Source organism: Alligator mississippiensis, chromosome 2 (assembly GCF_030867095.1).
Source record: "Alligator mississippiensis isolate rAllMis1 chromosome 2, rAllMis1, whole genome shotgun sequence".
Taxonomy (NCBI): domain Eukaryota; kingdom Metazoa; phylum Chordata; order Crocodylia; family Alligatoridae; genus Alligator; species Alligator mississippiensis.
In genome coordinates, this window is record NC_081825.1 from 175,111,444 (window position 1) to 175,139,028 (window position 27,585).

A 27,585-nucleotide genomic window follows, 5' to 3' on the forward strand; every position below is an offset into this window, starting at 1 on the left:
AACTATGTGCTATTGCAGGGGTAGGCAAAGTCCTTCCTGCAGGCTGGATCAGCTCGATGATGGACTCCATCTCCTGTTAGCTAGTAAAGCACTTTAACAACTGGGGCACAGAGATTAACTTAGCCTCTCCTGTGAGCAGAAGCATTGTATTATTTTTATTTAATATTCATTGGATAGAGTGGATGGAAAACAATGGAAAAGTTTCTGGCAGCAAAGGTTCACCCTAGAAACCAGGGCCACTATTCATCTAGGGGAGCAGCCATCTTGATGAGTGACACACCTTCTGCCTTGCATTCCTCCTCCTGGTTTTACATGTCTCAGTCTCTTGACTGCCCAGTGGACCAATCATTGGTCTGAACCATGGAAAGACCCACCTCTGAAACTGAACACCTGGTGGTCTATTTTTTTCTGCAACTAAAATTACAGGATTTACTTAGCATTATACATGCATCTGGGCAATCCTATTTAACTGTGCACCTGCATTGCCAAAGTGGAGACTCAATGAGCAGGCAGTGTCCATGCTTGCATACCCAAAGCCAATGAATGCACTTGGCTGTGGACATGTTGTTTTCATACCTAAAATGAAATTGGATTTACCCCAGGTGCCCTTAAAAGATTTTGAATTTTAATTATACTAATAAAATATAAGAAACACAAAGAACTTGGTGGCAAAGGATAATCAAGGTTGATATTTCCACCAAGACATCCTAGGCTCTCTTTTCTAAGGAAAGAGAATCTTGTGAACCCCAAAATGGCCACCATATTTTTTTTAAACTAATCTATTTGGTAGCTCTGATAATAGCTTGCTAGAAGCTTGTTGGTGATCAGATGAAGCATCATAATAAGGAATATAAAGAGTGTTGGAGTGATGATTAAGTCTTGTTTAACTCTCATCTTAACTTCTCAGGATCTGTAATAGATCGATTACTGAGAGCAACCACTTGGATACCATCATGGAGGGAGAAAATACATTCTGATAGGTAACTGAAGGGACCCTATACAGTACCCATCAGTTGATAGAGCTAAAGGCTTTTTGTGATATCAAACAAAGCCATAAACATAGCTTGATGTTCGGGCATTGTTCCTGTTGCTGGCAAGCTGTGAAGATCATGTCAGTTGTGCCACTTGATGCCCTAAACCCACACTGATATTTTGGGAGGAGCTCTTCAGCTAGTGGAAGAAGATGGGTCAGGAGGGTTCCCACAGGGATCTTTCTGTGCTGGACACTAAGGTGATCCATTTGTAACAGCAACTAATACTGGCAGCAGAGCTGTGCTGCTACCCAGCATATCCAGAGGTGCTGCATAGATGAATGTCTTTCATGGAAAATTAGCAGCAAAATAAGCAGGGGCTCTGATGAATAAGCAGTCAGAGATCAAGAAGCAGAAGCACCACCAGGATGCAGTGGGGATATTAGCAGGCAATGCTTTCCTTCCTGAAATGCCACATACATCCTTTCACTCAGCTGTGACATAATGTGTACAGGTCTAAAAGAAGCTTCTTATAACAAACATCCTTCTTTTGTAACAATGACCTCAGTAGTCCTTTCATCATTGTTGAATAGGTGTTTACTGTTCATTTCTTTATTTTGTGTCTTGGCAGGTGAATTACTATCTTGCAGGATACTAATTATATGCACTGATCACATGGAACCCGCACATAATGTGTCTGAATTTGTTTTAATTGGACTTACTCAAGATTGGGAGTCAGAACAAATCTGTTTTATGCTGTTTTCAATTTTCTATGCACTTATTGTAGTGGGAAACCTCATCATCATCATCACTATCAAGAGCAGCAAAAGTCTGATTTCCCCCATGTATTTCTTCCTAAGCTACCTTTTTCTTGTTGACATCTGCTATTCTACAGTTATAGCTCCCAAAATGATTGCATACTTTCTTGTTGAGAGGAAAACCATCTCATTCTCTGGTTGTAGGACACAGGTCTTCTTCTCTCATTTCCTTGGCTGTAACTTGCTGTAGCTTGTCATTAGGGTGATGTAGCGTCTCATGTAGACGCGCCCAGTACTTCCCTCATCATTATTGACAGCTGCTTGCTGTTCATTTATTTCTTTTGTGTCTTGGCAGGTGAATTAACATTTTCCTGAATACTGATTATCTACACTGATTACATGGAACCTGCACATAATGTGTCTGAATTTGTTTTCCTGGGACTTACTCAGGATCAGAAGACAGAACAAATCTGCTTTGTCTTATTTTCATTGTTCTATGCAGCTATTGTATTTGGAAATTTGATCATCATTATCACTATCAAGAGGAGCCAGAGCCTGATTTCCCCCATGTATTTCTTTCTGAGCTACCTTTCCTTTGTGGACATTTGCTACTCTACATCTATAGCTCCCAAAATGATCACAGACTTCCTTGTTGAGAGGAAAACCATCTCATTTTCTGGTTGTATGACACAGCTCTTCTTTTGCCATTTCCTTGGTGGTACTGAGATGTTCCTCCTCACAGTGATGGCTTACGATCGGTACATTGCTATCTGCAAACCACTTCATTACATGGCCATAATGACTCGGCGTGTGTGTGGTTGGATGGTGTTGGGTTCCTGGACAGGGGGGTTTCTGCATTCCATTATACAGACTCTCCTGACCACTCAGCTCCCATTCTGTGGGCCTAATGAGATTGATCACTATTTCTGTGATGTGCACCCTTTGCTGAAACTGGCTTGTACTGACATCTACGTTGTTGGCATCATTGTTGTTGCTAATGGCGGGATGATTTCTTTGACCTGTTTTGTTGTGTTAGTTATATCATATATTGTCATCTTAGTCTCTTTGAGGAGACAAACTTCTGAAGGGCACCTCAAAGCTCTCTCTACATGTGCCTCCCACATCACTGTAGTGATTATATTTTTGGGGCCATGTATATTCATGTACTTATGACCATCAACAACCTTCTCAGAGGATAAGACTGTCTCTGTGTTCTACACTGTCTTCACCCCTATGCTGAATCCCCTGATTTATACGCTGCGAAATGAAGAGGTGAAAACTTCCGTGAGAAAAGTGTGGAACAGAAAAGTGGACTTAGGTGGTAAATGAAAATTGTATGTTGTAAAAACAGTACATTTAGAAACTGAGGTGAAATAGATTTCACCAGCTTTTTAGAGAAAAAAGAGATATTCATGTTAGGCTATTAAGTTTGAAATGAAAATGTCACAAAAACATCCTATGAATACTGCTACTGTGCACCACTTTTAATAAGAAAACCTGGAATATTTAAATCTGTTGGAAAAGTCTATTGTTACCCCAGATCCCTTTCATTTGTAGTGCTGTTCAGGTCACTGATGCCCAGCCTGTAGGTGTGCCAGGGGTTCTTCCTTCCCAGATGCAGCACTTTACATTTCTCTATTTTGAACCTCATCTGGTTTCATTCTGTCCAACATGCCAGCCTCTCTAGGTCTGCTTGTATCTGCAGCCTATGTGTGGGTGTGTCTGCACAACCCCATATCTTGGTGTTATCTGCAAACTGGCCAATGAGCTTTACACCCCCTCATTCAGGTCACTGATGAAGAGATTGAACAGCACTGGGCCAAGTACAAACCCCTGGGGTACACCACTGCCCACATCTCACCAGGATGATAACAATGCATTCATTTGGACTCTCTGGGCACGTCCACATGAGTGCGCATGTGCCTCTTGCCCTGCCTCCAACCCCTTTGAGGTGAGTCAGCAGGCACGTGGGGGAACAAAAAAATGTTCCATTTGAGGAGCTGCAGCAACTGATGGGGGATGGGGCCAGGTGGGGCAGCAATTGGGGGACTGGGGTGGGGTATGTGGGCCTTGCAAGGGGGAGTAGTCCCTGTGTGGGCCAAATGGCCCTCATTGGGGGCCCATACCCCTTGTGTGGGGGTTGAAACCCCTGTTGGGGGCTGTACCCCTTGTGAGAGTGCTGAACCCCGTGTTGGGGGGCTGAATCCCTTGTTTGGGGGTTAAATCCCCTGTTGGGGGGCTGTACCCCTTGTGAGAGGGCCAAACCCCTTGTATGGGGGCCATCACCCTGTTGGAGTGCAGCAAAACATGTATTCATGAATTCATGAAACATGTATTAAGAGTTCACTTTATTATTATAAGAGACTTCCTTTCCCGCAGTTGAGTTTGATATCTTCAAGTTTTCTGATCAGTACGTCATGGGATACCAGGTCATAGGCTTTCTGGAAGTTGAGGTATACGATGTCAGCTGCATTTCTCTCATCCAGGTGATGAGTCACCTGATCATAGAAAGAAATGAGGTTGGTCAGACAAGACCTGCCCACAATGAAGCTATGCTGGCTGTCATTCAGTATCATGCCTTCTCCAAGTTTGTCACATATAGCCTCTTTGATGACTGTTTCTAGGATTTTCCCTGGAATAGAAATTAAGTGAATTGCCCTGTAGTTTCCCGGGTCTTCACGCTTCCCGTTCTTGAAGATGGGAACAACATTGGCCCTCTTCCAGTCCTCTGGGATTTCTCTAGACGCCTATGATTTTTAAAAGACCTTTGCCAGGGGCTCTGAAATTACTTCGGCCAACTCTTGCAGCACTCTTGGGTGGAGTTCATCTGATCCTGCTGATTTATATGAATCTAATTTCTTTAATTGGAGCCTGGAAAAGCGCAGGCTCAGGGGTGATCTGATGGCCACCTATAAGTTTATCAGGGGTGACCACCAGTATCTGGGGGAACATTTGTTCACCAGAGCCCCAAGAGATGACGACTAGGTCAAATGGTCATAAACTACTACAAGACCGTTTCAGGCTGGACATAAGGAAGAATTTCTTTACTGTCTGAGCCTTCAAGGTCTGGAACAGCCTGCTACCAGAGGTGGTTCAAGCGCCTACATTGAACACCTTCAAGAGCAAACTGGATGCTTATCTTGCTGGGATCCTGTGACCCCAGCTGACTTCCTGCCCTTTGGGCAGGGGGCTGGACTCGATGATCTTCTGAGGTCCCTTCCAGCCCTAATGTCTATGAAATCTATGAAATAGATCATACACCTGTTGTATGGCAATGGTGGGAAAAGTGCCAATCCTGCCCTGCTCCTTCTGCGCCTTACCTGGCATGTTGTTCCCCTTAGTCTTGTGAAAGACTGAGGCAAAGTAATCATTTAGGAGTTCCATTTTTTCCTGAGTGGTAGTTACCAGGTATCCTGAGGCATTGACCAGCAGCGCCACACTCCAATTAGGTTTCCTTTTACTCCCTATGTTGCTAAAGAAGGACTTCTTGTTGTCCTTGATTCTTGTAGCTAGTTTTAGTTTAGTTCTGCCTTAGCTTGCCTAATCTGTTTTCTACAAGTGCAGGCCTTTGTCAAGTAGTTTTCCTTTGAGGCTGTTCCAAGCTTCCATGGTTTGTACGCTGTTTTACCAGCCCTGTGATGGATCATGGTCATGATCTCCTAGGCTGCCCTCTAGGTTTAAATTGGTCACCAGGTCATCCCCTTTGACCAGGACCAGGTCAAGAGCTGCATTGCCTCTAGTTGGCCTCTGCACCTCCTGAGTCAAAAAACACTCTTCAGTCCTGGTCAGGAAGGATTGTGATTGATCTGAGCTGGCTGAGCACTCCTCCCAAGAGATGTCTAGGTACTTGAAGTCACCCATGACAAGCATGTCCCGTTCATGCATGTCCTTCATTAGTTCACAGGCAAACACTAGATCAAGTTCTTCCCCTTGGTTAGGCGGCCTGTAGTATACACCTACAGTCTGGTCTCTCTCACCTCACCTTCCCCGGAGTTTGACCCAGAGGGTTTCAAGTTCTTCTTCTTTGGGCCAGCATTGGCCTGTGGGAAGGTGTTCTGTTCCTTCACATAGAGGGTAACACCCCCACCTCTCTTCCCTACCCGATCCCTTTATGGCTATGCTCCAGTCATGAGAAGAGTCCCACCAGGTCTCCCTGATCCCTACTAGAGTGTAGTGCCCAGTGGAAAGCAGGACGACTAGTTCCTCCTGCTTGTTCCCCATGCTTCTGTCATTGGTGTACAGGCACCTAAGTCCTTCTACTGAGGTCACTGCCCCCCTGTTGTGTTGAAGGGGAGCTGTTTTCTCAGCCCCCGTAAGAGTGGCTTGCTTGGTTTCTTTGTCGATGGAGCTTTCCTGTATATTGGTCCCTGGGTAGGCTCCAGTTAGCATTTCTCCATTTCCCTGTGATCTTAATTTAAAGCCCTATCTAAGAGATCAGCCATCCTGGCCAAGAAGGGGGACTTACCTTTCCGTGTGAGTTGGTTGCCATCTCTCCCCAGGAATCCTCTGTCCTTGAACTGGGTGTCGTGGTAATAGAAGTCAAAGCCTTCTTGGTGGCACCACTGTCAGAGATGCTGGTTCACCTCATTGATGCATTCTTGCTTCCTTGGACTGTGGCCTGAAACAGGGAGCACAGAGAAAAAACTATGTGAGCCCCCGATCCTTTAAGCCCAGCTCCCAGAGCCTTGTAGTCACTCATGATGCAGTCTGGATTGCTCCTGGTCATGTCACTTGTTCCCACATGGATAAGGAGCATGGGGTAGTAATCTCTGGGTTAGACAAGCCCGGGGATCCTGTCTGTGACATCACAGATCTGTGCCCCAGGGAGACAGCAGACCTCCTACTATTATTATAAGTATCTTGCTATCATTGTTATAAGTATCTTCATTACAATGGAGTACACTAAGGGTGGCATTCAGTTTTTTTCCTGGCTACCTAAGAATATCACTTGATCATCTGCACTGTTCTTTATGTGCCAGAAATTACACTGATAAACAGTTTGATATTCTGCTTCTGGACATACAGGCCTGCATGTTCTACTTTCCAGCAAAAGTCTCGTATTGCTATGCACAGGCCATCTATTTTGCAGGCCCTTGTCTGATGTACCTTTTGAAGCTGGTCCCTGGAAAAAGGGAGCCCTGGGTTCTAGCTGGGGCCCTTGTTTTAAATCAGGCTGTGAATGTTCCCCTCACATTTTCCTTCATGACTATTAAAGGAAAAGGGCAGTGGTTTAGCTTTAAAAAATGCTAGAGAAGCAGCTAATTAACAGATTACCTGTGGTTAAAGTGCTGTACTGGCACACTCTCCCATGGTTCACATGGGCACCCAGGTTCAATCTCTCTTTTAGTGAAACGGACCTAGAATCCTGGACTCCCAGTTGCCCAAAGGGGGACTCAAGTAACCTTTTCCCAGTCCTGAATCTGTGTGGTAGTAACACATTTTACCTGACTCAGTTTCGGGCCATTCTGTGCTTGCTGCATTGCTACAAGGGGCACATGTATGGGCCTTGGGCTGCACATACCCAGTTTCTGCAACTTTGTGATGGCACACGGGAATCTTTTGCCACAACTTTTAAATGCTACCTGCCAGTGAATATGGGCCTGCTTCCATTTTAAGATTTGCCAGTGACTTTTGAACTGGACAACAGATCAAACTCTAGGGCTCAAATTTGAATCTCTCTTTATATGGGTAAGTTGCAGTTAAGCAGACAACCTTTGTTGCAGAAGTAGAATTTATGTAGGTTTAAGATAGCACTTCCCTTCATTTGCAAGGTACACTTCACATAAGAGAGGAAAGGCCTCTTTTAGCCTAAAGGTTCAGTGCCAAGGGACCCTTCCTGAAGAAGTGAGAGACCTAGGTAGATGCTTCTCCCTTTATCTCTTCTAAACATGCATATCCTTTTCTAACCACTTGCTAAGAACTATATACTTCCCTGAGTACCTTCCTCTACTCCTCATGAAATGTAACTATTGAGTAACCAAAAGGGGAATATTTCTGGGCCCAGGAAAAAGAAGATGGCATATCTCAGTGAAATTGATACTTTTCCACAGAAATTAGGGGGAATTGGGTTCAGGTCCTTGCTGTTACCACATTTAGCTATTGGCAGTAATGAGCTGGTTTTTCCCAAATGGGAGGAATGATCAGAAGCCAAGGACCTCTTCTTAGCAGGACTTTGCGGGTCTCACTCAGATATTGTCCTCCACTGATTTGAATTAGGTGCTTGTGTGTGTGCTTTTCCCTGTGACTAATGTTTCAGGGCTTTACATAGCATTTACCTGCAGGGATAAGTTGCAAGAGAGTTCAAGTGGCTAGAGGACAAGATAAACTATACAGGGAGGATTAGGATCTAAATTCTACCTAAGTAGCCAAAATGCCACCTATGTGACTCATTGGGAAAGTTAAACACTTCAAGAAGATCGGATTATGGCCTAAGTGTATGCAAGTTATGCATGAACACAAAGGGCAATTTGTTCAGGCCTATTTGTTCATTCCTAAATGGCTAAAGTTCCCCTTCCTGAAGATTTACAATGTTACCGAAGAATTTCCTGTTTTCCTGGAAGGTATCAAGAAACGAAAGAAATATATACTGGGTATTGCTCAGTACGGATGTGCGAAGCAGGCTGTATTCAATTTGGATTCAGATTCAGCCCAAATCAGGGACAGTGATTTGATTAATTGATTCTGGTCACTGTCCCCAATTCGATTTAGTCGAATCTGAAGTGTCTATGTTGATTCGGAGAATCAGCGATTCAGCCATAGACACAGCTTTAAATGTTTTTTTCTACACAATTCGAGGTAACAGGCATGACTCAGTTCGATGCTGTGGTGGAGGCAGTGTCCCACAGGAGTGTGGGGGATGGTGAGGGGACCACATGCTTGGTGGCAAACCCAGAAGTGGACTGGAAGTTCTTCTGGTACACCTCCGGGTCCACCACTGAGTGCATGGGGGCACCCCTCTGAGGCTCCCAGGTGCAGCAGTGGGCCGTGGGGGGACCCCAGGTGCCCCCCACCCCAGAACCAGGAGGCACCAGTCACCAAGCAGGGAGGAGCCGTGGGGAGTGTGGGGGTGGGGACTGTGCACTTCACAGCGGACCCAGAAGTGGACCGGAATTGCTTCTAGTCCCCTCTGGGTCTGCTGCCGAGTACTGGGGGCCACCGAATCAGGCTGAATCTCTGCCAAATTGAATCAGTGAATGAAGCTTTGCAAAGTCCTATTGCTCAGGATAAAAAGGTTCAAACCTACAATGAAAATGTGAGGAGCTGAAGGGATTGACATCTAACTGAAAGTGTGAGATTCAGAAAACTACTGCAGCAGGCTATTAAAAGTTTGCCTCCATTACATATCTAAAGCAGCCTAATTTAAGTGCTTCTTCATCACGTCTTTGCAACTGATCAGTTTTGAAATGCTTCTGGGAACTCATTATCTAGGGCAATGACATGTTACCTCTATGTGATTGATTTTAATGATTTCTGTTGAACCTGCACAGGCAAGGAAGACAGGCAGCTTTTCCCAGAATGTAGGACAGAAACAGTTCCTTCGATGACTTCATTTCAAAAGCAGAGCTGGCCTCTGAGACTTTCTGAGCAGGGGGACATGCAGATGTAAAAGGATTCCTCTGCTCTTTCCATTGCCCCCCATCTCTACTTTAATGATTTACTGCTATCACATTTTGAAAGAAAGTAAGAAAAATCTGATCTCAAGGCTTGTACAGAGAGCATTTTAGGTAAATTCAACAAAATATAAGATCAGCAGTGGAGAAAGAATTAGATCCTGCAAGGAACAGCCCTTCTCATTCTGTTAGTGCTTACTGCTGATCAGGCTGGATTATCTTCACTACCTGGACACATTGAAGCTCTGAGGTTATAAAACCTACCATCTTCCAGGTAACTGTAATAACATTTTTCAATCTTTGTTTTTACTTAGCATGTCTAAATATTTAGCTATTCTCCCTTCCACCTCCACAGGCCACATTCATGTGCACCTGCTTAACCAAATAGAAAAGGATTTTTAAGTTCTTTTGTGAACTCTGATTCTCTTAGTCAATCTGTTACAATGAAAATAATTGAATTAAAGTATGACTCCATAACACTGTTTCAATCTTTTTTTCCATCTTTTTATAATCACTGCATTGTTAATTTTTAATTATTTTAATTTATAAAATATGTCAATTTGAGTCATAAAAAATGGGCACATAACTATAAAATGTTATCCATCTGTTTCCTCACCCATTTATCCAGCCTCATACACCTCTCCTCCTTGCTCTATCTCTCCCTCTGTCTTTCTTTTTCACAGTCAAACATATCAAGTCATGTCAATCCATTAATGACAAGCCTTTTTTTCGAATGAAGGACATTTAATATATTGAATTCAAATCAATTCAAAATACTTACAGGGTGAAGCATTTGTTAGAAACCTTGCACTTTTCTGGTTTTACCAAATAGCCACATGCCCAATAAAACTGCCTAGAACAACGGCAGATAATAGCTGTTTCTCTTCCTAGAAGAGAGGGGGAAAAATCATCCTGGAGAAATGCAGAGCTAATTCAGAATTGATCTTTGCTATGTGGAGCACTTAAGATAGTATCTCTTTAGGACTCTGAGCACATTAAACTAATCCAGAGGAATTTTTTCAGGGTGATGTAACCTAAACCCTTGTCCTCAATCCCAGTCACAGATGGAAGCAGTGGCTAGACTGAGGCTGGGCACCTTGCCATCTCTCCCACCATTCCTAGGGTCAGCAGTCAGGGGAAGGGCTAGGGATCCCCCACCTATGGACAAGCAGGCATAGTCTAAGTGTATCACCATATCATGATGATAGAGTCAGTATAGACAGACCCACAGAGCTCCTTATACATCACAGAACATCTTCCCCTCCTCTGCTGATTTCAGTTCCCCAACTAGGACCATCTCTGAACCTTCCATATCGCTGAATGCATAAATGTGGTCAAGGGACATAGTACTCTCTTTCAATGCCCCTCCAAAAGCCCCTAATCGCCCTACCAGAATCTCAGAACGTCCAGATGCACTTGTTTCATTTAAAAGCAGAGCTGAAGCAATAATGGCAATTGTGGAATGTCAAAGAAAAATAATTGTGTTTTTTCTTACTAGAGGATAAGTTGCAATTATTATAAGCGTGGTATTTATTGTTGTTATTTATTATTGTGATTTATTGTCCTGTTTCTGTGCCTGCCAGAATTGAAATAGAGGAGGGGGCAGGTTGTTCCAAGTTCAATCATTATTACTCAGTGCTTAAAGTATTTGCCCAGGGAGCAGGAGACATATGCTAGGTTAGGACATTAAAAAGCCAGGGGAAAAACAATTGTTTTCTGTATATGGCGTAGTTTAGTCTGTTAGGAAACAGAATGGACAGCCGCCCTTTGGTGTGGGGTGGGGGCAGGGGAGAGGCGCAGGCTGCAGGGAGCAAATCTTAGACTGAGTTCTACCTTTTTAACACTAGTCTTCATATACCAAACTGCTGTTCTGTTTGGAGACATACATGGTGAAATTGTTAAACAAGAATTATGTTTATACCATTTACCTCTTACTGTTTACTGTTCAGTGACCTTTGACAGGAGTGGCCCTGGCCCTGGCCCTGGCCCCGGCCCCTTCTGTCTTCTCCATGTGCCTGGCACTGCATGGACCACAGGCTGCTGGGAGGGAGCCATGGGTCAGGGGCTGTTGGTGCAACTGAGTCATTAGGGTCACTGCTCAACTGCAAAGCTGAAGCTTCTCGTCACCCCAAAGGGCAGGTGCTAGGGCTGGACACAGAGATGGGGCTGGACACACAGATGGGGTTGTGGGCCTCTCCTGTGCCTGGTTCCTGCCACCATGGGGGAGGGAGGTGCTTGCCTCTCATCTTAACCTCTCAGGATCTGTAATAGATAGATTACTGACAACAACCATTTGCATACCATCATGGCGGGAGAAAATTAGAAACAAATACATTGCTATGGGTAACCGAAGGGATCCTACACAGTGCTCCTCAGTTGATAGAGTTAAAGGCTTTTTGTGATGTCAAACAAAACCATGAACATAGCTTGATGTTCTGGCAATGTTCCTGTAGCTGGCAAGCTGTGAAGATCATGTCAGTTGTGCCACTTGATGCCCTAAACCCACACTGATATTCTGGGAGGACCTCTTCAGCTAGTGGAAGGAGATGGGTCAGGAGGGTTTCCACAGGGATCTTTCTGTGCTGGACATTAAGGTGATCCATCTGTAACAGCTACTAATACTGGCAGCAGAGCTGTGCTGCTACGCAGCATATCCAGAGGTGCTACATAGAGGAATGCCTTTGGTGGAAGGTTAGCTGCAATATAAGCAGAGGAAACTCTGATAAACAAACAGTCACAGACCAACAGGCAGAAGCACCATCAGGATGTTGTGTGGACATTAAAGGGCATTGCTTTCCCTCCTGAAATGCCACATATATCCTTTCACTGAGGTGTGACACGCTGAGTACAGGTCTAAAACAATCTTCTTAAAACAAACATCCTTTTTTTGTAATAATGACCTCAGTATTTCACTACTCATTGTCGAATAGGTGTTTACTGTTCATTTCTTTATTTTGTGTCTTGGCAGGTGAATTAACATCTTGCTGAATACTGATTATATGCATTGACCACATGGAACCTGCACATAATGTGTCTGAATTTGTTTTATTGGGACTTACTCAAGATTGGGAGTCAGAACAAATCTGTTTTATGCTGTTTTCAATTTTCTATGCACTTATTGTAGTGGGAAACCTCATCATCATCATCACTATCAAGAGCAGCAAAAGTCTGATTTCCCCCATGTATTTCTTCCTAAGCTACCTTTCAGTTGTTGACATCTGCTACTCTACATCTATAGCACCCAAAATGATCTCAGACTTCCTTGTTGAGAGGAAGACCATCTCATTCTCTGGCTGTATGACACAGCTCTTCTTTGTCCATTTCCTTGGTTGTACAGAGATATTCTTCCTCACAGTGATGGCTTACGATCAGTACATTGCTATCTGCAAACCACTTCATTACATGGCCATCATGACTGGGCGTGTGTGTGGTTGGATGGTGTTGGGTTCCTGGATAGGGGGCTTTCTGCATTCCATTATACAGACTCTCCTGACCACTCAGCTCCCGTTCTGTGGGCCTAATGAGATTGATCACTATTTCTGTGATGTGCACCCTTTGCTGAAACTGGCTTGTACTGACCCCTACATTATTGGCCTCATGGTTGTTGCTAATACTGGGATGATTTCTTTTACCTGTTTTGTTGTGTTAGTTATATCATATGTTGTCATCTTAGTCTCATTGAGGAGACAAACTTCTGAAGGGCGCCTCAAAGCTCTCTCTACATGTGCCTCCCGCATCACTGTAGTGATTATATTTTTGGGGCCATGTACCTTCATGTACTTACGACCATCAACAACCTTCTCAGAGGATAAAACTGTCTCTGTGTTCTACACTGTCTTCACCCCTATGCTGAACCCCTTGATTTATACCCTGAGAAATGAAGAGGTGAAAACTGCCATGGGAAAATTGTGGAACATAAAAGTGGGCTTAGGAGATAAATGAAAATGGTACATTGTAAAAATAGTACTTTTGGAAACTGAGGTAAACTAGATTTCACCAGCTTTTTAGAGAAAAAAGACATATTTATATTTTAGGCTAGTAGTTTTGCCATGAAAATGTCACAAGAATTTCCTATTTATAGGCTACTGTGCACCTCTTGTAATAGGAATATCTGGAATATTTAATTATGTTGGAAAAGTAAAGACTCTTGTATTCTTTATTACTTACCTTGATTTATTTACTATCATTATTATAAGTATCTTCATTACAATGAAGTACATTAAGGGTGGCATTCTGTTTTTCCTGGCTACCTAAGAATATCACTTGATCATCTGCACGGTTGTTTATGTGCCAGAAATTACACTGATGAACAGGTTGATATTCTGCTCCTGCATGTTCTACTTTCTAGCAAAGCACTCTTATTGCTATGCCACAGGCCAGTTATTTTGAAGGCCCTTGTCTGATGTACCTTTTGAAGCTGGTCCCTGGGCTGCCACTAGAAGGAGGTATGTGAGTCCAGGAGTAAGGGCACAAGGGAAAGTTATACAGCTCTGTAAAGTGGATGCTGTCCTGGAAAAAGGGAGCCCTGGGTTCTAGCTGGGGCCCTTGTTTTAAATCAGGCTGAATGTTCCCCTCACATTTTCCTTCATGACTATTAAAAAAAAAGGGCAGTGGCTTAACTTTAAAAAATGCTAGATATGCAGCTAATTAATGGATTACTTGTGATTAGGGTGCTGTACTGGCACTTTCTCCCATGGTTCACCTGGACACCCAGTTTCAATCCCTCTTTCAGTGAAAAGGGCCTAGAAACCTGGACTCCTAGTTGTCCAAAGGGGGACTCAAACAGCCTTTTCCTAATTCTGAGTCTATGTGTGATAGTAACACATTTTATCTGACTCAATTTCTGGCCATTCTGTGCTTGCTGCATTCCTAAAAGAGGCACACATATGAGCTTTGGCTACTCCTGCACATTTCTAGTGTCTGCAACTTTGTGATGGCATAAAGTAATCAAACAGTGCAGGGCTGTCTCCTCAGGATTAGAGTGCCAACCTGTGCATGACCAAAAATGTCACATAGATGACCAAATCTGGACTCCTAGGGTTGAGAACAGATAGTCACACCTAGTACATTGGGATGAGAAGGTTATTCTACTACTCCTGGTTCTGTTTATGGCTGCAGCATGGCTCTGGGAAAGCTCTCTGATCTACTTCAGTGGTTTCCAGTTTAGACTGCAAACTCTTCTTCTCTGTCTGGGAAGCGTTATTGCTTGTGTTAGCTACAATTTGGTATTCTTTTTTGGGGAATCTTTAGTTATATGCAATTTGTGAGTTTCTGTTAAATGCATCTTCATTTGTGACTTAAACTGTGTGAATTCTTGTAAGCTTCACTTAGTGTAACTTCTTTATTTTACCTTATTGAAAGTAATTACATTTGCAAAAGAAAGAGAAGCAAAGTTCATTGTGTTTTAAATGCAAATGCGGATTTTCAAACCATCCAGCTTTTCATTTATGCACAGTGCAAGTTATGTCATATCAGTGCAACACATTTTAGATAAACGACTCACAAATGGATATATACTATGAGGGTCTTGTAGAACAGAACATGTAATCAGAGAATTAGGTCTAGGACATCTGGAATCCAGTTTGACCTGTAATGCATTGCTCTTCCGTAATTTGTAACACTAGAAGTTAGCTCATGGCAGCTTCAGAAACTCAGGTCTTCTGAAGTTCTCAACTTGTAAGAGTAATGATGTTATGTACCTTCAAATGGAAGTTGAATTCACTTTGAAAAATATGATATTCCTGTTACACAAAACCAGAAGAATCCTATTTCTCTAAATGGGAGCAACTGCCTCAATTTCAGGCAGCAGAATTTCCCATGTTGAGACCTACCTGCAATAATCTAAAGCCCCTTTAAATTGAATCTTCTGGGAAAGTATATCTCAGAATCTAATATTCTCATAACAGTAATAAGCAGTAGGGCTGTGCGAAGCTTTGGTCGCTGATTCGATTCAGCTGAGATTTGGCCCAATTCAGCAGCTGAATCCAGATTTAATCAGAAGACCCATTAATTTCTGCTAACTGAATCAGAAGTCTCCAATTTGATTCAGAGAGATTTGATGATTTGGACATAGACACAGATTTATATGTGTTTTTCCACATACCTTAAGGTACAAGGTGGCTCGTGAACACTGAGATGGTGGGGCGCATGGCACGTCCCATGGGAGTGTGGGAGGGTCCCCAGTGCACTCATTGGTGGACCCAGAAGTGGACCAGAAACACTTCCAGTCCACTCCCGGGTCCTCTGCGAAGTACACGGAACACACCCCCATCCTGCGACTCAGTGACTGGTGCCTCTTAGGTCTGTGGCTGATTGCTGAGCCAGTGGGGCATGGGGGCAGTCCCCCATGTGCTCAGTGGCAGGCCCTGAAGTGGACCGCAAGTAGACTTCACAGACTTCATAGATATTCAGGCTGGAAGGAACCCTGGAGGATCATCGAGACCAGCCCCCTGCCCAGGGGCAGGAAGTCAGCAGGGATCATAGGAAGATCCTAGCAAGATAAACATGTAAAAGTGTCCTGAAGGTGTTCAAAGTGGGTGCTTGAACCACCTCCAGTGGCAGTCTATTTCAAACCTTGGGGGCTCAGAGAGTAAAGCAGTTCTTCCTTATGTCCAGCCTGAAACAGTCGTAGATGAGTTTGTGACCATTCGATCTTGTCATCCCTTGGGATGCTCTGATGAACAGACATTCCCCCAGATCCTGGTGACCCCCCCTAATAAACTTATAGGTGGCCACCAGATCATCCCTTAGCCTGTTTTTTTCCAGGCTAAAGAGTCCCATGGCTCTCAGGCTCTCATCATAAGATCTGTTATCCTGACCTCTGATCATGCACATGGCTCTCCTCTGCACTCTCTCAAGCTTCTCCGCATCCTTTTTGAATTGTGGAGCCCAAAACTGGACGCAGTACTCCAGCTGCGGCCTCACCAAGGCCGAGTACAATGGGAGAATGAAGTCCTGGGATTTGCTTGAGAAGCATCTATGGATGCAAGCCAGGGTTTTGCTTGCTTTACTAGCCACAGCATCACATTGAAGGCTCATGTTCATCTTGTGGTAAATCCTGACCCCCAAGTCCCTCTCATTCATAGAGCTAGTTAGCGTGGCACTGCTGGGCCTATAAGCATGCTGCAGATTTTTCTTCCCAAATTAGAGAACTTTGCATTTTTTGGTGTTAAACACCTTCAGGTTCTCATCTGCCCATATCATAAGCCTGTCAAGATTTGCCTGGATCACCCTTCTGTCCTCAAGTGTGGATGCTTTACCCCAGAGTTTGGTGTTGTCAGTGAACTTAGCCAGCCCACTTTTGACACCAATGTCTACATCATTGATGAAGACATTAAAAAGTAAAGGCCCTAGGACAGAGTCTTTAGGGATCCCACTGGTCACAGCACACCACTACAATTGACTCCCATCAACCACCACCCTCTGGATCCTGCCGCAGAGCCACTTTCCCAGCCAGCAGATCGTGGTGAGGTTGAGGCTGCAGTTGTCCAGTTTTGCCAAGAGGTGATCATGGGATATGAGATCGAAGGCTTTTTTAATGTTAAGATATATGACATCAATATCTTCCCTCTTGTCCAGGTGATAGGTCACCTGGTCATAAAAGAAAATGAGATTGGTCAAGCAAGACCTACCCGCAACAAATCCATGCTGGGTATCCATCAGGATATTGTAGTCAGCTAGCCTGTATAGAATGGCCTTTTTGATAATCTTTCCCATGACCTTCCCCAGGATAGAGGTCAGGATGGTAGGTCTGTAGTTTGCCAGATCTACTTTCCTCCCTTTTTTGAAGATAGGCACCACGCTGGCCTTCTTCCAATCTTCGGGCAAGATCCGTGCCATGATCTGTGCCAAGATCCATGCCAGGGGCTGAGCTATGATGCTTGATAGCTCTTTCAGTATGCTTGGGTGTAAACCATCAGGGCGGGCTGACTTGAAGGTATCCAGACTATCAAGGTGTTCCTTCATGAGCTCAGCTTTGATGGATGGTAAGGAATCTCCCTCACCCGGGCCTTCTTGTCCTGCAGTGGGCAGGGGCGTCCCATGGGACTGGTGAAAAACTGACGCAAAGTACATGTTTATCAAGTTTGCTTTTTCCTGGGCATCGGTTGTCAGTTGTCCCATCTGGTTTAGCAGGGGTCCAATGTTGCCTTTGCTTTTCCTCTGGTTCCTCACATATCTAAAAGAGGACTTTTTATTGTCCTTAATATTTGTAGCTAGCTGGAGCTCTGTCGCAGCCTTGGCTTTCCTGGTTTGTTCTGCAGGTCCAGACCAGAGCACAGTATTCCTCCTTGGAGGTGGATCCAATTCTCCATCCTTTGTAGGTCTTCCTTTTAGATGCAGGAGGTCTGCTAGTTCCCTGAAGAACCAAGGGGGATGCTGTGCCCTTTTGCTGTCTTTCCCCTGAGACGGGATTGACTTTGTTTGTACATCCAGGATCACTCCCTTGAGGAGCAACCACTCGTCCTGAAATCCCCTCCCCTTTGGGTTGTGGTCCTTTATAGCCTCACTGACAAGCCTCCTGAACATGTCAAAGTCAGCTTTCCTGAAGTCAGGGACTTCTGTATTGCTGACTGACTTGCCAGCTTTACAGTGTATGGTGAAGGTGATCAGCTTGTGGTCACTGTCATCCAGCTTCCCTTCACTCAAGTACTTCTGGTCCACTTCCAGGTCTACCACCGAGCACGCAGGCCCTCCCCACCCTTGCCTGTGGGATGCTCCATCATCTCCATCATCTCAGAAATCATGCTCTCCACCCCAGGGTTCTGAGGGAATTGGCAGGGGTTATCGCGGGGCCCTTGGCATGGCTTTACGAACACTTATGGTGCTCTGGCCAGGTGCCAGAAGACTGGAAGAAGGCCAATGTGGTCCTCATTTTCAAAAAAGGGAGGAGGGAGGATACAGGCAACTATAGGCCCCTTAGTCTTACTTCAGTCCTGGGGAAGCTGTTTGAGAAAATTATCCAGGAGCACATCTGGGAAGGACCAGCAGGGGGGGATGATGCTCAGGGGCAACCTAGCATCGGTTCATTACAGGCAGGTCCTGTCAGACCAACCTGATTGCCTTCTATGATCAGGTCATAAAATCATTGGATGCAGGTGCTATGGTGGATGGTGTCTTTCTGGACTTCAGGAAGGCCTTTGACACTGTCGACCACCCCATTCTCATTAAAAAGCTAGGCAAGTGTGGCATTGATGCCTACACAGTCAGATGGGTCATAAATTGGTTAGGGGGCCATACTCAGAGACTGGTGGTGGATGGGTCATATTCGACCTGGAGGGATGTGGGCAGTGGGGTCCCTCAGGGCTCAGTCCTCAGGTGTGTACTGTTCAGTTTCTTTATTAGCGACTTAGATGATGGGGTGAAAAACACCCTGTTCAAATTCACTGATGACAACAAGATTTGGGGCGAGGTAGGCATACTAGAAGGGAGGGACAGGATACAACTGGGCCTGGACAGGTTACAGGGGTGTGCAAATGAAAATAGGATGGGATTCAGTACTGACAAGTGCAGGGTACTGCACTTGGGCAGTAAGAACCAGCAGTATACCTATAGGCTGGGGAACTCCCTTCTCAAAAGCACAGTGGCTGAAAGAGATCCTGGAGTCATCATCAATTCCAAAATGAACATAGGCCACCAATGTGAGGACGCAGTCAGTAAGCCTAGCTGCACCTTGTCATACATCCACAGATGCATCACAAGCAGGGTGGATTGGAATCAGATGAAGTTCAACTTTGAGAAATGTAAAGTGTTCCATCTTGGACAAGCCCCCCACTCCCCTACACACCAGAGTCTTGGCAACACCCAACTGACAGCACCACAAATGAAAGGGACCTGGGGGTAACAATAGACCACAGTATGAATATGAGTCAGAAATGTGACGCTGTAGCCAACAGGGCAAACAATAACCTGGCATGCATCAATTGATGCATCTCCAGCAAAACTAGGGAAGTGATTTTTTCACTCTACTCGTCATTGGTGAGACTGCAGCTAGCGTACTGCATCCAGTACTGGGCACTGCATTTCAACAAGGACATGGTAAAACTCAAGAGAGTCCAGAGAAGGGGCACCCATATGATCGGAGACTTGCACAGCAAGCCACATGAAGAAAGGCTGAGGAACCTGGGATTCTTCAGCCTGAAAAAGAGAAGGCTGAGAGGGGACCTGATAGCAGTTTACCACTACATCAGGGACATAAATCAAGGGCTTGGTGAACAACTGTTCACCATGGTATCCTTGGGGATAACCAGGGGTAATGACCATAAACTCCTGGAAGACCATTTCAAGCTTAACATTAGAAAAAAACTTCTTCACAGCCAGGGTGTCCAGACTGTGGAATGGACTCCCTCCAGAGGTGGTGCAATCATCCACCCTGGAAATCTTCAAGAGGAGACTGGATGGTCACCTAACTGGGGTCACTTGACCCCAGTTGTCTTTCCTGCCCAGTACAGGGGGCTGGACCCAATGATCTTCCAAGTTCCCTTCCAGTCTCACAATCTATAATTCTAAGAATATATGTTCATAAGTGTCATTTCTTACACCTAAACTACCATGTAGATGACTAGGTGGTATTCTTTGGTAGCCAGGAAGAAACAGAATGACACCTTCAGTGTACTCCATTGTAATGATGATGCTAATAATAATTAATCAAATTAAATGAACAAAATGTACAAAAGTATTTTTTTTCACACAAATTTAAATATTGCAAGCTTTTCTATTAAAAGAGTCACACAATAGCAATATTCATAGGAAATGTTTGAGGTTTTCACTGCAAAACTAATAGCCAATAACATTATTGTTTTTTTCTCTAAACTGCTGGTGAAATCTAGTTTATCCATCAGTTTCTAAAAGTCCTATTCTAACACCTAACGATTTTCATTTATTGTCGAAGCTCACTTTTTGAATCCACATTTTTCTCATGGCATTTTTCACCTCTTCATTTCTCAGGGTATAAATCAATGGGTTCAGCATAGGGGTGAAGACAGTGTAGAACACAGAGACAGTTTTATCCTCTGAGAAGGTTGTTGATGGTCGTAAGTACATGAAGATACTTGGCCCAAAAAATATAACCAGTACAGTGATGTGGGAGGTGCAAGTGGAGAGAGCTTTGAGGCACCCTTCTGTAGAACTCTTTCTCAAGTAGACTAAGATGACAATATATGATGTAACTAACACAACAAAACAGGTCAAGGAAAGCATCCCCGTATTAGCAACAACGAGGCCAACAATGTAGGTGTCAGTACAAGCTAGTTTCAACAAAGGGTGCACATCACAGAGATAATGATCAATCTCATTAGGCCCACAGAACGGGAGCTGAGTGGTCAAGAGAGTCTGTATAATGGAATGCAGAAAGCCCCCTGTCCAAGAACCCAACACCATCCAGCCACAGACATGCCCAGTCATGATGTTTATGTAATGAAGTGGTTTGCAGATAGCAATGTACCGATCATAAGCCATCACTGTAAGAAGGAACATCTCAGTACCACCAAGGAAATGGCCAAAGAAGAGCTGTGTCATACAACCAGCAAATGAGATGGTTTTCCTCTCAGCAAGAAAGTCTGCAATCATTTTGGGAGCTATAACTGTAGAGTAGCAGATGACCACAAAGGAAAGGTAGCTCAGAAAGAAATACATGGGGGAAATCAGGCTCTGACTCCTCTTGACAGTGATAATGATGAGGAGGTTTCCCACTACAATAACTGTATAGAACACTGAAAACAGCACAAAACAGATTTTTTCTGTCTCCTGGCTTTGAGTAAGTCCCAGTAAAACAAATTCAGACACATTATGTGCAGGTTCCATGTGGTCAGTGCATATAACCAGCATTCAGCAAGACGTTAATTCACCTGCCAAGACACAAAATAAGGAAATAAACACTAGGCAGCTATTCTATAATGATGATGAAAATACTAAGATCATTATTTAAAAAGGAGGATTTTTGTATTTATTAACTTTCTTTATAGTCTATAAATATGATAATTTTTAATTTAAAAAAATAAAGGGACAATATAGATTCAATGAACTGGGGTGGTAATCTCAGAATTCACTGCATTTTCTTTACTTAGAAAAGAGACTTTAGAAAGTCTTGGTGGAAAATTCTACCTTGATTATCCTTTGCCACGAAACTCTCCCTTGTATGTCTTATATTTTATTAATACAATTTCAATTCAAAATTCTTAAGGGCACCTGGGGATAAATCCTGTTTAATTTTATGCATCAAATGGCATGTTCACAAACACCTAAGTCCACTTCTTGCCTCTGGGTATGCAAGCACTCCTCAGTAAGGCTCCACTCTGGCCATGCAGGTATGAAGTTAAATAGGATTCCCAGATACATGTGTAATGCTAGTTACATCTTGTAATTTTAGTTGCAGAAAAAACAGGACTCGCAGGTGTTCAATATCAGAGGAGGATCTTTCCATGATTTAGACCAATTACCTGACCAGCTGGGTAGCCAGTAAAGGGAGATATATAGGACCAGGAGGAAGAGAGCAAGGCCAAAGGTGTGTCTCTTATCAAGATGACTGCTCCCCTGGATAAATAGGGGCCCTGGTTTCTAATATGAATCTTTTCTGCCAGAAACTTTCCCATTGTTCTCCATCCTTTTTATTCAATGAATACTAAATGCAAAAAAAATAAATAAAAGTACAATGGTTCTGCTCAAAAGGAACTATTTACTGTGCCCTGTTGCTTAAACTACTTTACTAGTTAAGGTGGAGATACAGGTTTAACCCCCCTCCAGATAATTGTAGCCTAGAGCCAATGTCTCCTACTCACTAGGCTAATGCTTTAACCACTAAGTAACAGGGAATAAACATAGAATACCCTTCCTCATCCTTTATTTGAAGGCTGGTAGGCATGGAAGCAGGGCAAGACAAAACCCCACAAACTGTGTAAGGGAAATAAAAATGCAGTTTAATTGCTGCAAAAACTCCCCATGGCTGTGAGACCTGGACACTTGCCAGGGCACTAGAAAACCACACTGAAACTTTTGAAATACAATGTTTCAGAAGACTTATTATATGCATACCCTACTGTACTCACAGAACAAAGGTACTTGTGAAACATCATATCAGACAAAAAGTCATCAAAAACAAACCCTTACTTGAAATCATAAGAGGAGGAAAACTCCAGTAGTTTGGACATGTAACAAGAAGGTCTGGCACACTTACCAACACCATCCTGCAGGGTGTTGTGCATGGAGGAGGAAGAAGAGGGAGACTAAGGACAAGCTGGACCACAAACATCAAAGACTGGACAGGCTTAAAATTGCCTGATTTTACAAGAACTGAAAAAGACGAGGAAGAATGGAGGACAGTTATTGTTATATCATAGGTGCCCTAATGATCACTGTAGCCTCAGGATTGACTGACTGACTGACATTGCTGCATACCTGCCCTGAAATCAGAACTGAAAATGAAATAGGATCCTGTCTATAGTTTGCAACACTGGAATAGTTCTAGGTCTAGATCATGATATATTTTGCTCTTGCACTGATATACATAAGCACCACTTTTGTCTTGTATATGCAAAAATGAGAATGAAATATCTCTTCAAAGAGCCAAAGCCTGAAAATTGGTCCCTTATTATTGTCATCTCTAACGCAGGAAGTTCTCTGCCATTTCCATTACCTTTATAATGACCTCAAGTGACTTTCCTCATACCAAAACCAATTTCTATATTATAGAAAAAAATAACAGTCATAAAACCCCAATGTTACTAAACACCTCAGTCTGAGAAGCCAAGCATATTTTCAGAAAATACATATTTAAGGTTCATGACCTGATGGGATATTGGGATGTATCATTTAATTATTTTCTGGACCAAAAGATTATTCCTTTTGCTAGTGTACTGTTTCTAAAATGTGGTATACTGACAGTAGAATTTGCATGATGGATATATAACTTTTGCTATCATTTATGTCTTTTCAGTAAAGCTTAGAAATATTTTTGTGATAATGTTCCCCCCCAGCAAATATCCAGATTCAAGAACACCAAAATATTTCATGAATTGGTTTCAGTTTTGTTGAAGTGTTTGGTAAAATAAAGAAATGAATAAATAAATAATTTAATTAAATAAAATTAGTTGTGCATTCTGACGTTGTTAAAACAATGAAACATTTTGTCTTTTTACTTTGATATATATTTGGACTTGAAACAATTTATCACGTACTTTATAAAAATATTAAGAATATGTTTAAAGCTGAATTCTGGGATAACAAGCCCTTAGATTTACCAAGTAGTATTTCTGAAAATAACAAAAACAACAAGAATAATAGTAATTATAACTTCTTTTTTGGTAGAAAAACACAATTCTATTTCTTTGACTCTCTAGAAATTCCATTATTGTCATAGCTCTGCTTTAAAAAAAAACTAGTGCATATGAAATGTCCTGTGATTTTAGTAGGGAAAATATAGAAACTTTTGGAGGGGCATAGAAGGAGAGCAGGGATATCCCTTGACCTCTTTTATGCATTCAGGGATACGGATGGTGTAAAGATTCGTTTTGCTGGGAAAGTGAAAACAACAGTGTGATAAGCATGGGAAAGGGATGTCATTTGATGCATGACGGGCCCTGTGGGTCTGTCTGTACTGACCCTATAATCGTGATAAGGTGCCATATTTTCACCAAGGCCCTTTCTCTGGACAGTTACAATGGGTATATGGCTATCTGGAATAATCATAAAAGTGCTAGGTATCTGACAAATTCTTCAACCTACAAGTATTTTCATGTGACAGGACTTCAATTAATTACATTTCATTTGTGCTACAAAAAGGTTTTTATGAATAGACATGGGTTGACATTTTTAACTGTGAAAAAGAAAGACTGATGGAGAGACAGAGCAAGGAGAGGTGTATGAGGAGGAATAGATGGATAGATGGATAGGCAGACAGACAGGCATATTTTTATAGTGTATGTGCTCATTTTATATGACATGGATTGACATATATTATAAACTGAACTACTGAAAAATAAAGAACAATGATTATTAAAGGATGGGAAAATTCTATGTTAAAACAAAGATAGAAGAAGCCGGTATTATAGTTACCTGGAAGATGATAAATTTTATACCATCATGGCTTCAAAGCAGTAGTGAAGCATTCCAGTCGCATCAGCAGTAAGCACTAACAGAATGACAAATATTGTTCACTACAAGATCAAATTCTCAATCCAATGAAGATGTTACAATTTGTTAATTTCATCTAAACACCTCTCTTTACAAGTCTTGAGTTCAGATATCTATGGCCCTCTGTCAAAATGTGAGAGGAGTAAATGAGTAAAGTAGAGATGTGGGGTAGTATAATCAGCACTAAAAAATCCTTTCACATCTGCATCTCCCCCAGCTCAGAGAGACTCAGAAGCCACTTCTGCTTTTAAAAGAAACTGATTGAAGAACCTGTTTCTGTAGTTCATTTTGGAACAAGCCGTCTCTTTTGCCCATGCAGTTACAAGAGAAATAATTTTTAAAAAATCATGTAGAGGTAGCATGTCATTTCCCTGGGTAATGAGTTCCCAGAAGCATTTTTAAACTTTTCAGTTGCAAAGAATTGATGAAGAAGCAACTAAACTAGGCTACTTTGGATATGTAATATAAGCAAACTTTTAATACTGCATTAGTTACTTTTCTCAACCTCACACATTTAGATGTGAATCCCTTCAGCTTTGCACATTTTCTTTGTAGGTTAGAGGCTTTTTATACTGAGCAATGCACAGTTTAGATCTCATTTCATTTCCTGATACCTTCCTACAAACAAGGGGTGCATCTTCACATGCATTTAATCTAAGATCAGTTTACTTTTGAATAACTAATGGTGAGTAAACACTCCCAGACAGGTGTCTACACATGCAGAGACATGGGAGAAGATTTCCTGCTCCTAGTAGCAAACTGCTGCCACTTATTGCAGCCCTGCAATGGGCCCCTGCCACCATCGGAGGGAGCTTGGAGCTCTGGCCACACATGCTAGCAGCCAGCAAACATCTTGAAAAGTTAGCCTCACCTCTGCTCCCTGGCCAGTCACTACCATGGTCAGAAGCAGCACGCACAGTGCAGGGGCAGCATGTGGCAGCTCTCTATTTGCGGCCCCTGCCTCCCTGCACCATAGCTGCTGCAGCCCCTGCCCCTAGCAGCAGTGACCAGTGCCTTGGGCTCCTGCTGGCCGCTGTGCTGGCCCTGCTGGCCCACCACACCAACTGCAAGCTGGCCCATAGCCATCGACCCTGCCATCTCCCCCATGTGCAGTTGTTGCACAAACGGCTAGTTTCGTGCCCCTGGAGGCTTGTCCAATCCACCCCAGGAGAGAGTCACACACAGGCTAGGTCCAATTTCAGATTTATTTTGTTTGCAAACAGACCGACCCAGGAGTTGTGCCACTCAGATCAAGGGTCGACAAAAAACTGGGTCTGAAACGTCTTTTTATAGCCAAGGTAAACAATAGATTTCAAAGTATCATGCAATTATTGGCAGACTTAGCATTATGTCTTGCATCGTATGTCTAGCAGTTACATGTTCTATGATGGTTTACATACATGTCTCATTTACATCTTAAATCCCCTCCCAGGGGCAGTTCTTAAGCCCCTCGCGGTCATCCTTCGGTCAGGGTCTGGTCTCTCCACCTCAGCATCTTCCCTGCCCCTCTTCTCTTATCTCTCGTAAGGAGTTATTTATTGCATCTGTTCCTGGCTCTGTCTGTAGAAGTCTTTGTGCATACTCGTAAATCTATCATTAGCATATATGCCTTAGCAAAAGCAATTATGAAAATATGCAGAAGCAATTATAAAAGTAGGAAAATATAGATTATGCTATATTTTTACCACACAGTGACCACCTGCCTGGCCACAGTGTGGCATCTCAGGGCCACCACCGATGCACATATGCCACTGGGACCCCATCCACCTGGCCAGACCCCAGTGGGGACACCAACAATGGGCTCCAGGATGCCAGCACCAGGCAATTCAAGCTCCAGCTTTTTTCATGTCTGTCCCTAGCCTTAGAGGCTAATATGTGGAGCATCGGGTTACCTCAGGCTGGCAGGGGGCACAGGGACAGCTTTTGCACTGTCAGGGATATTGGGTGTAGCCTCACACATCAGGCATCACTGAGGACTGCCTTGATCTCACAGTGGGCTCTGGCAGGGGGCGTGGAAGCAGTGGGTTGGGAGTGAGGGGCACCAGCATGGACAGGGACAGGGCACTGGCATATCAGGGCTGCTTAGCATCACAGATCAGCCACTTGGCATCCTGCAAAATGTTGTCAGTTACACTGGGGAGCTGCACTTCTTTCTTAACCCAAAGGGAAACAATTGCAAACTAACTAGATTTATCTTCTTGACCTTCTGGTATTGGGGCAATGTTTATTTGGGGGGGGGGGTGGAAGCTATTTCATGATCAGTGCCATCAGCAAGATGTATTTCAATATCTGCAAACCTATGCAGGATGTCCCCATTTTGGTTAACTATGACAGAAACTAGGTGATGAATACCATGATGATTCAGGTGGAGTTAATCAACTTGTGGACAAAGTTCCCCATGTCCACCTATTTGATCCAAGTACACCCTCTTCCAGCTGTTCCATTGCAGAGACAATTCACTTAGATGACTGTTGGGTAAAGTCTGTCACCTGGGTCCCTTCCCTGGCTGCCAGAGCCCCGTGCACATGTGTGATCAGTTCTGTGGCATTAGGTTGATTTGCACAGGTGGCCATATGCGATGAGGAAGCCTCAAGGAGCATTTTTCCCCAAACAGCTTCTCCAGATTATGGGCCATAAAAAATGTTAGGGCCCTAAATTCCTGCATGGCAAAGTTGGGACCATGTGCCAAGAGCCACAGAACCCCTTAAGATTCTTTCAGCTTCCTCCATAGCAGCAGTCTGCCTGCAGCAATTCTGACTGGTGAATGTACAGACTGCAGGCAGATTCCTTCAGGCCAAGGCTAATGCTCAGCCTGGGACTTGGCTCAGCCACTGACAGTCTGTTGAGGAGGCTTTTTCTAAGGGTGGCCACAAACAACATGGCTAAGTATGAAGGAACAAATTACTGAGCCTAACACCGTTGTATTTGCAAAGAGTAACAAAATGAGGATTTCTTCCAGACATGTAATTAGACAGTTTTGTCCCCATGTAAATTGGATGGTGATGTGAGAAGATGTTCATTTATCTGTGTGTGTCTGACTCTCTACTAGCAGCTGTGTGTCTCTAGGCAGTCATCTTTGTGTAAACTGATACTGTGTGTGCTGGCAGCTTGGGCAGGTTTATG

At 43.4% G+C, this 27,585-nt stretch overlaps 2 protein-coding genes and 1 pseudogene across 2 annotated transcripts; 2 read left to right on the forward strand and 1 right to left on the reverse strand.

Moving 5' to 3' along the window:
• Positions 1-2,128: 2,128 nt before the first annotated feature.
• Positions 2,129-3,058, forward strand: LOC102558722 (olfactory receptor 4S2-like; annotated as a pseudogene).
• Positions 3,059-12,337: 9,279 nt separating this feature from the next.
• On the forward strand, positions 12,338-13,498 carry LOC102558502 (olfactory receptor 4S2-like). Its single transcript, XM_019496752.2, has one exon. It carries the CDS (start codon positions 12,352-12,354, stop codon positions 13,279-13,281), a length of 930 nt encoding a protein of 309 aa, XP_019352297.2. The 5' UTR covers positions 12,338-12,351; the 3' UTR covers positions 13,282-13,498.
• A 6,640-nt stretch (positions 13,499-20,138) lies between these two features.
• On the reverse strand, positions 20,139-21,138 carry LOC102558271 (olfactory receptor 4S2-like). The gene has a single exon (XM_006269064.2). It carries the CDS (start codon positions 21,136-21,138, stop codon positions 20,212-20,214), a length of 927 nt encoding a protein of 308 aa, XP_006269126.1. The 3' UTR covers positions 20,139-20,211.
• Positions 21,139-27,585: the final 6,447 nt, after the last annotated feature.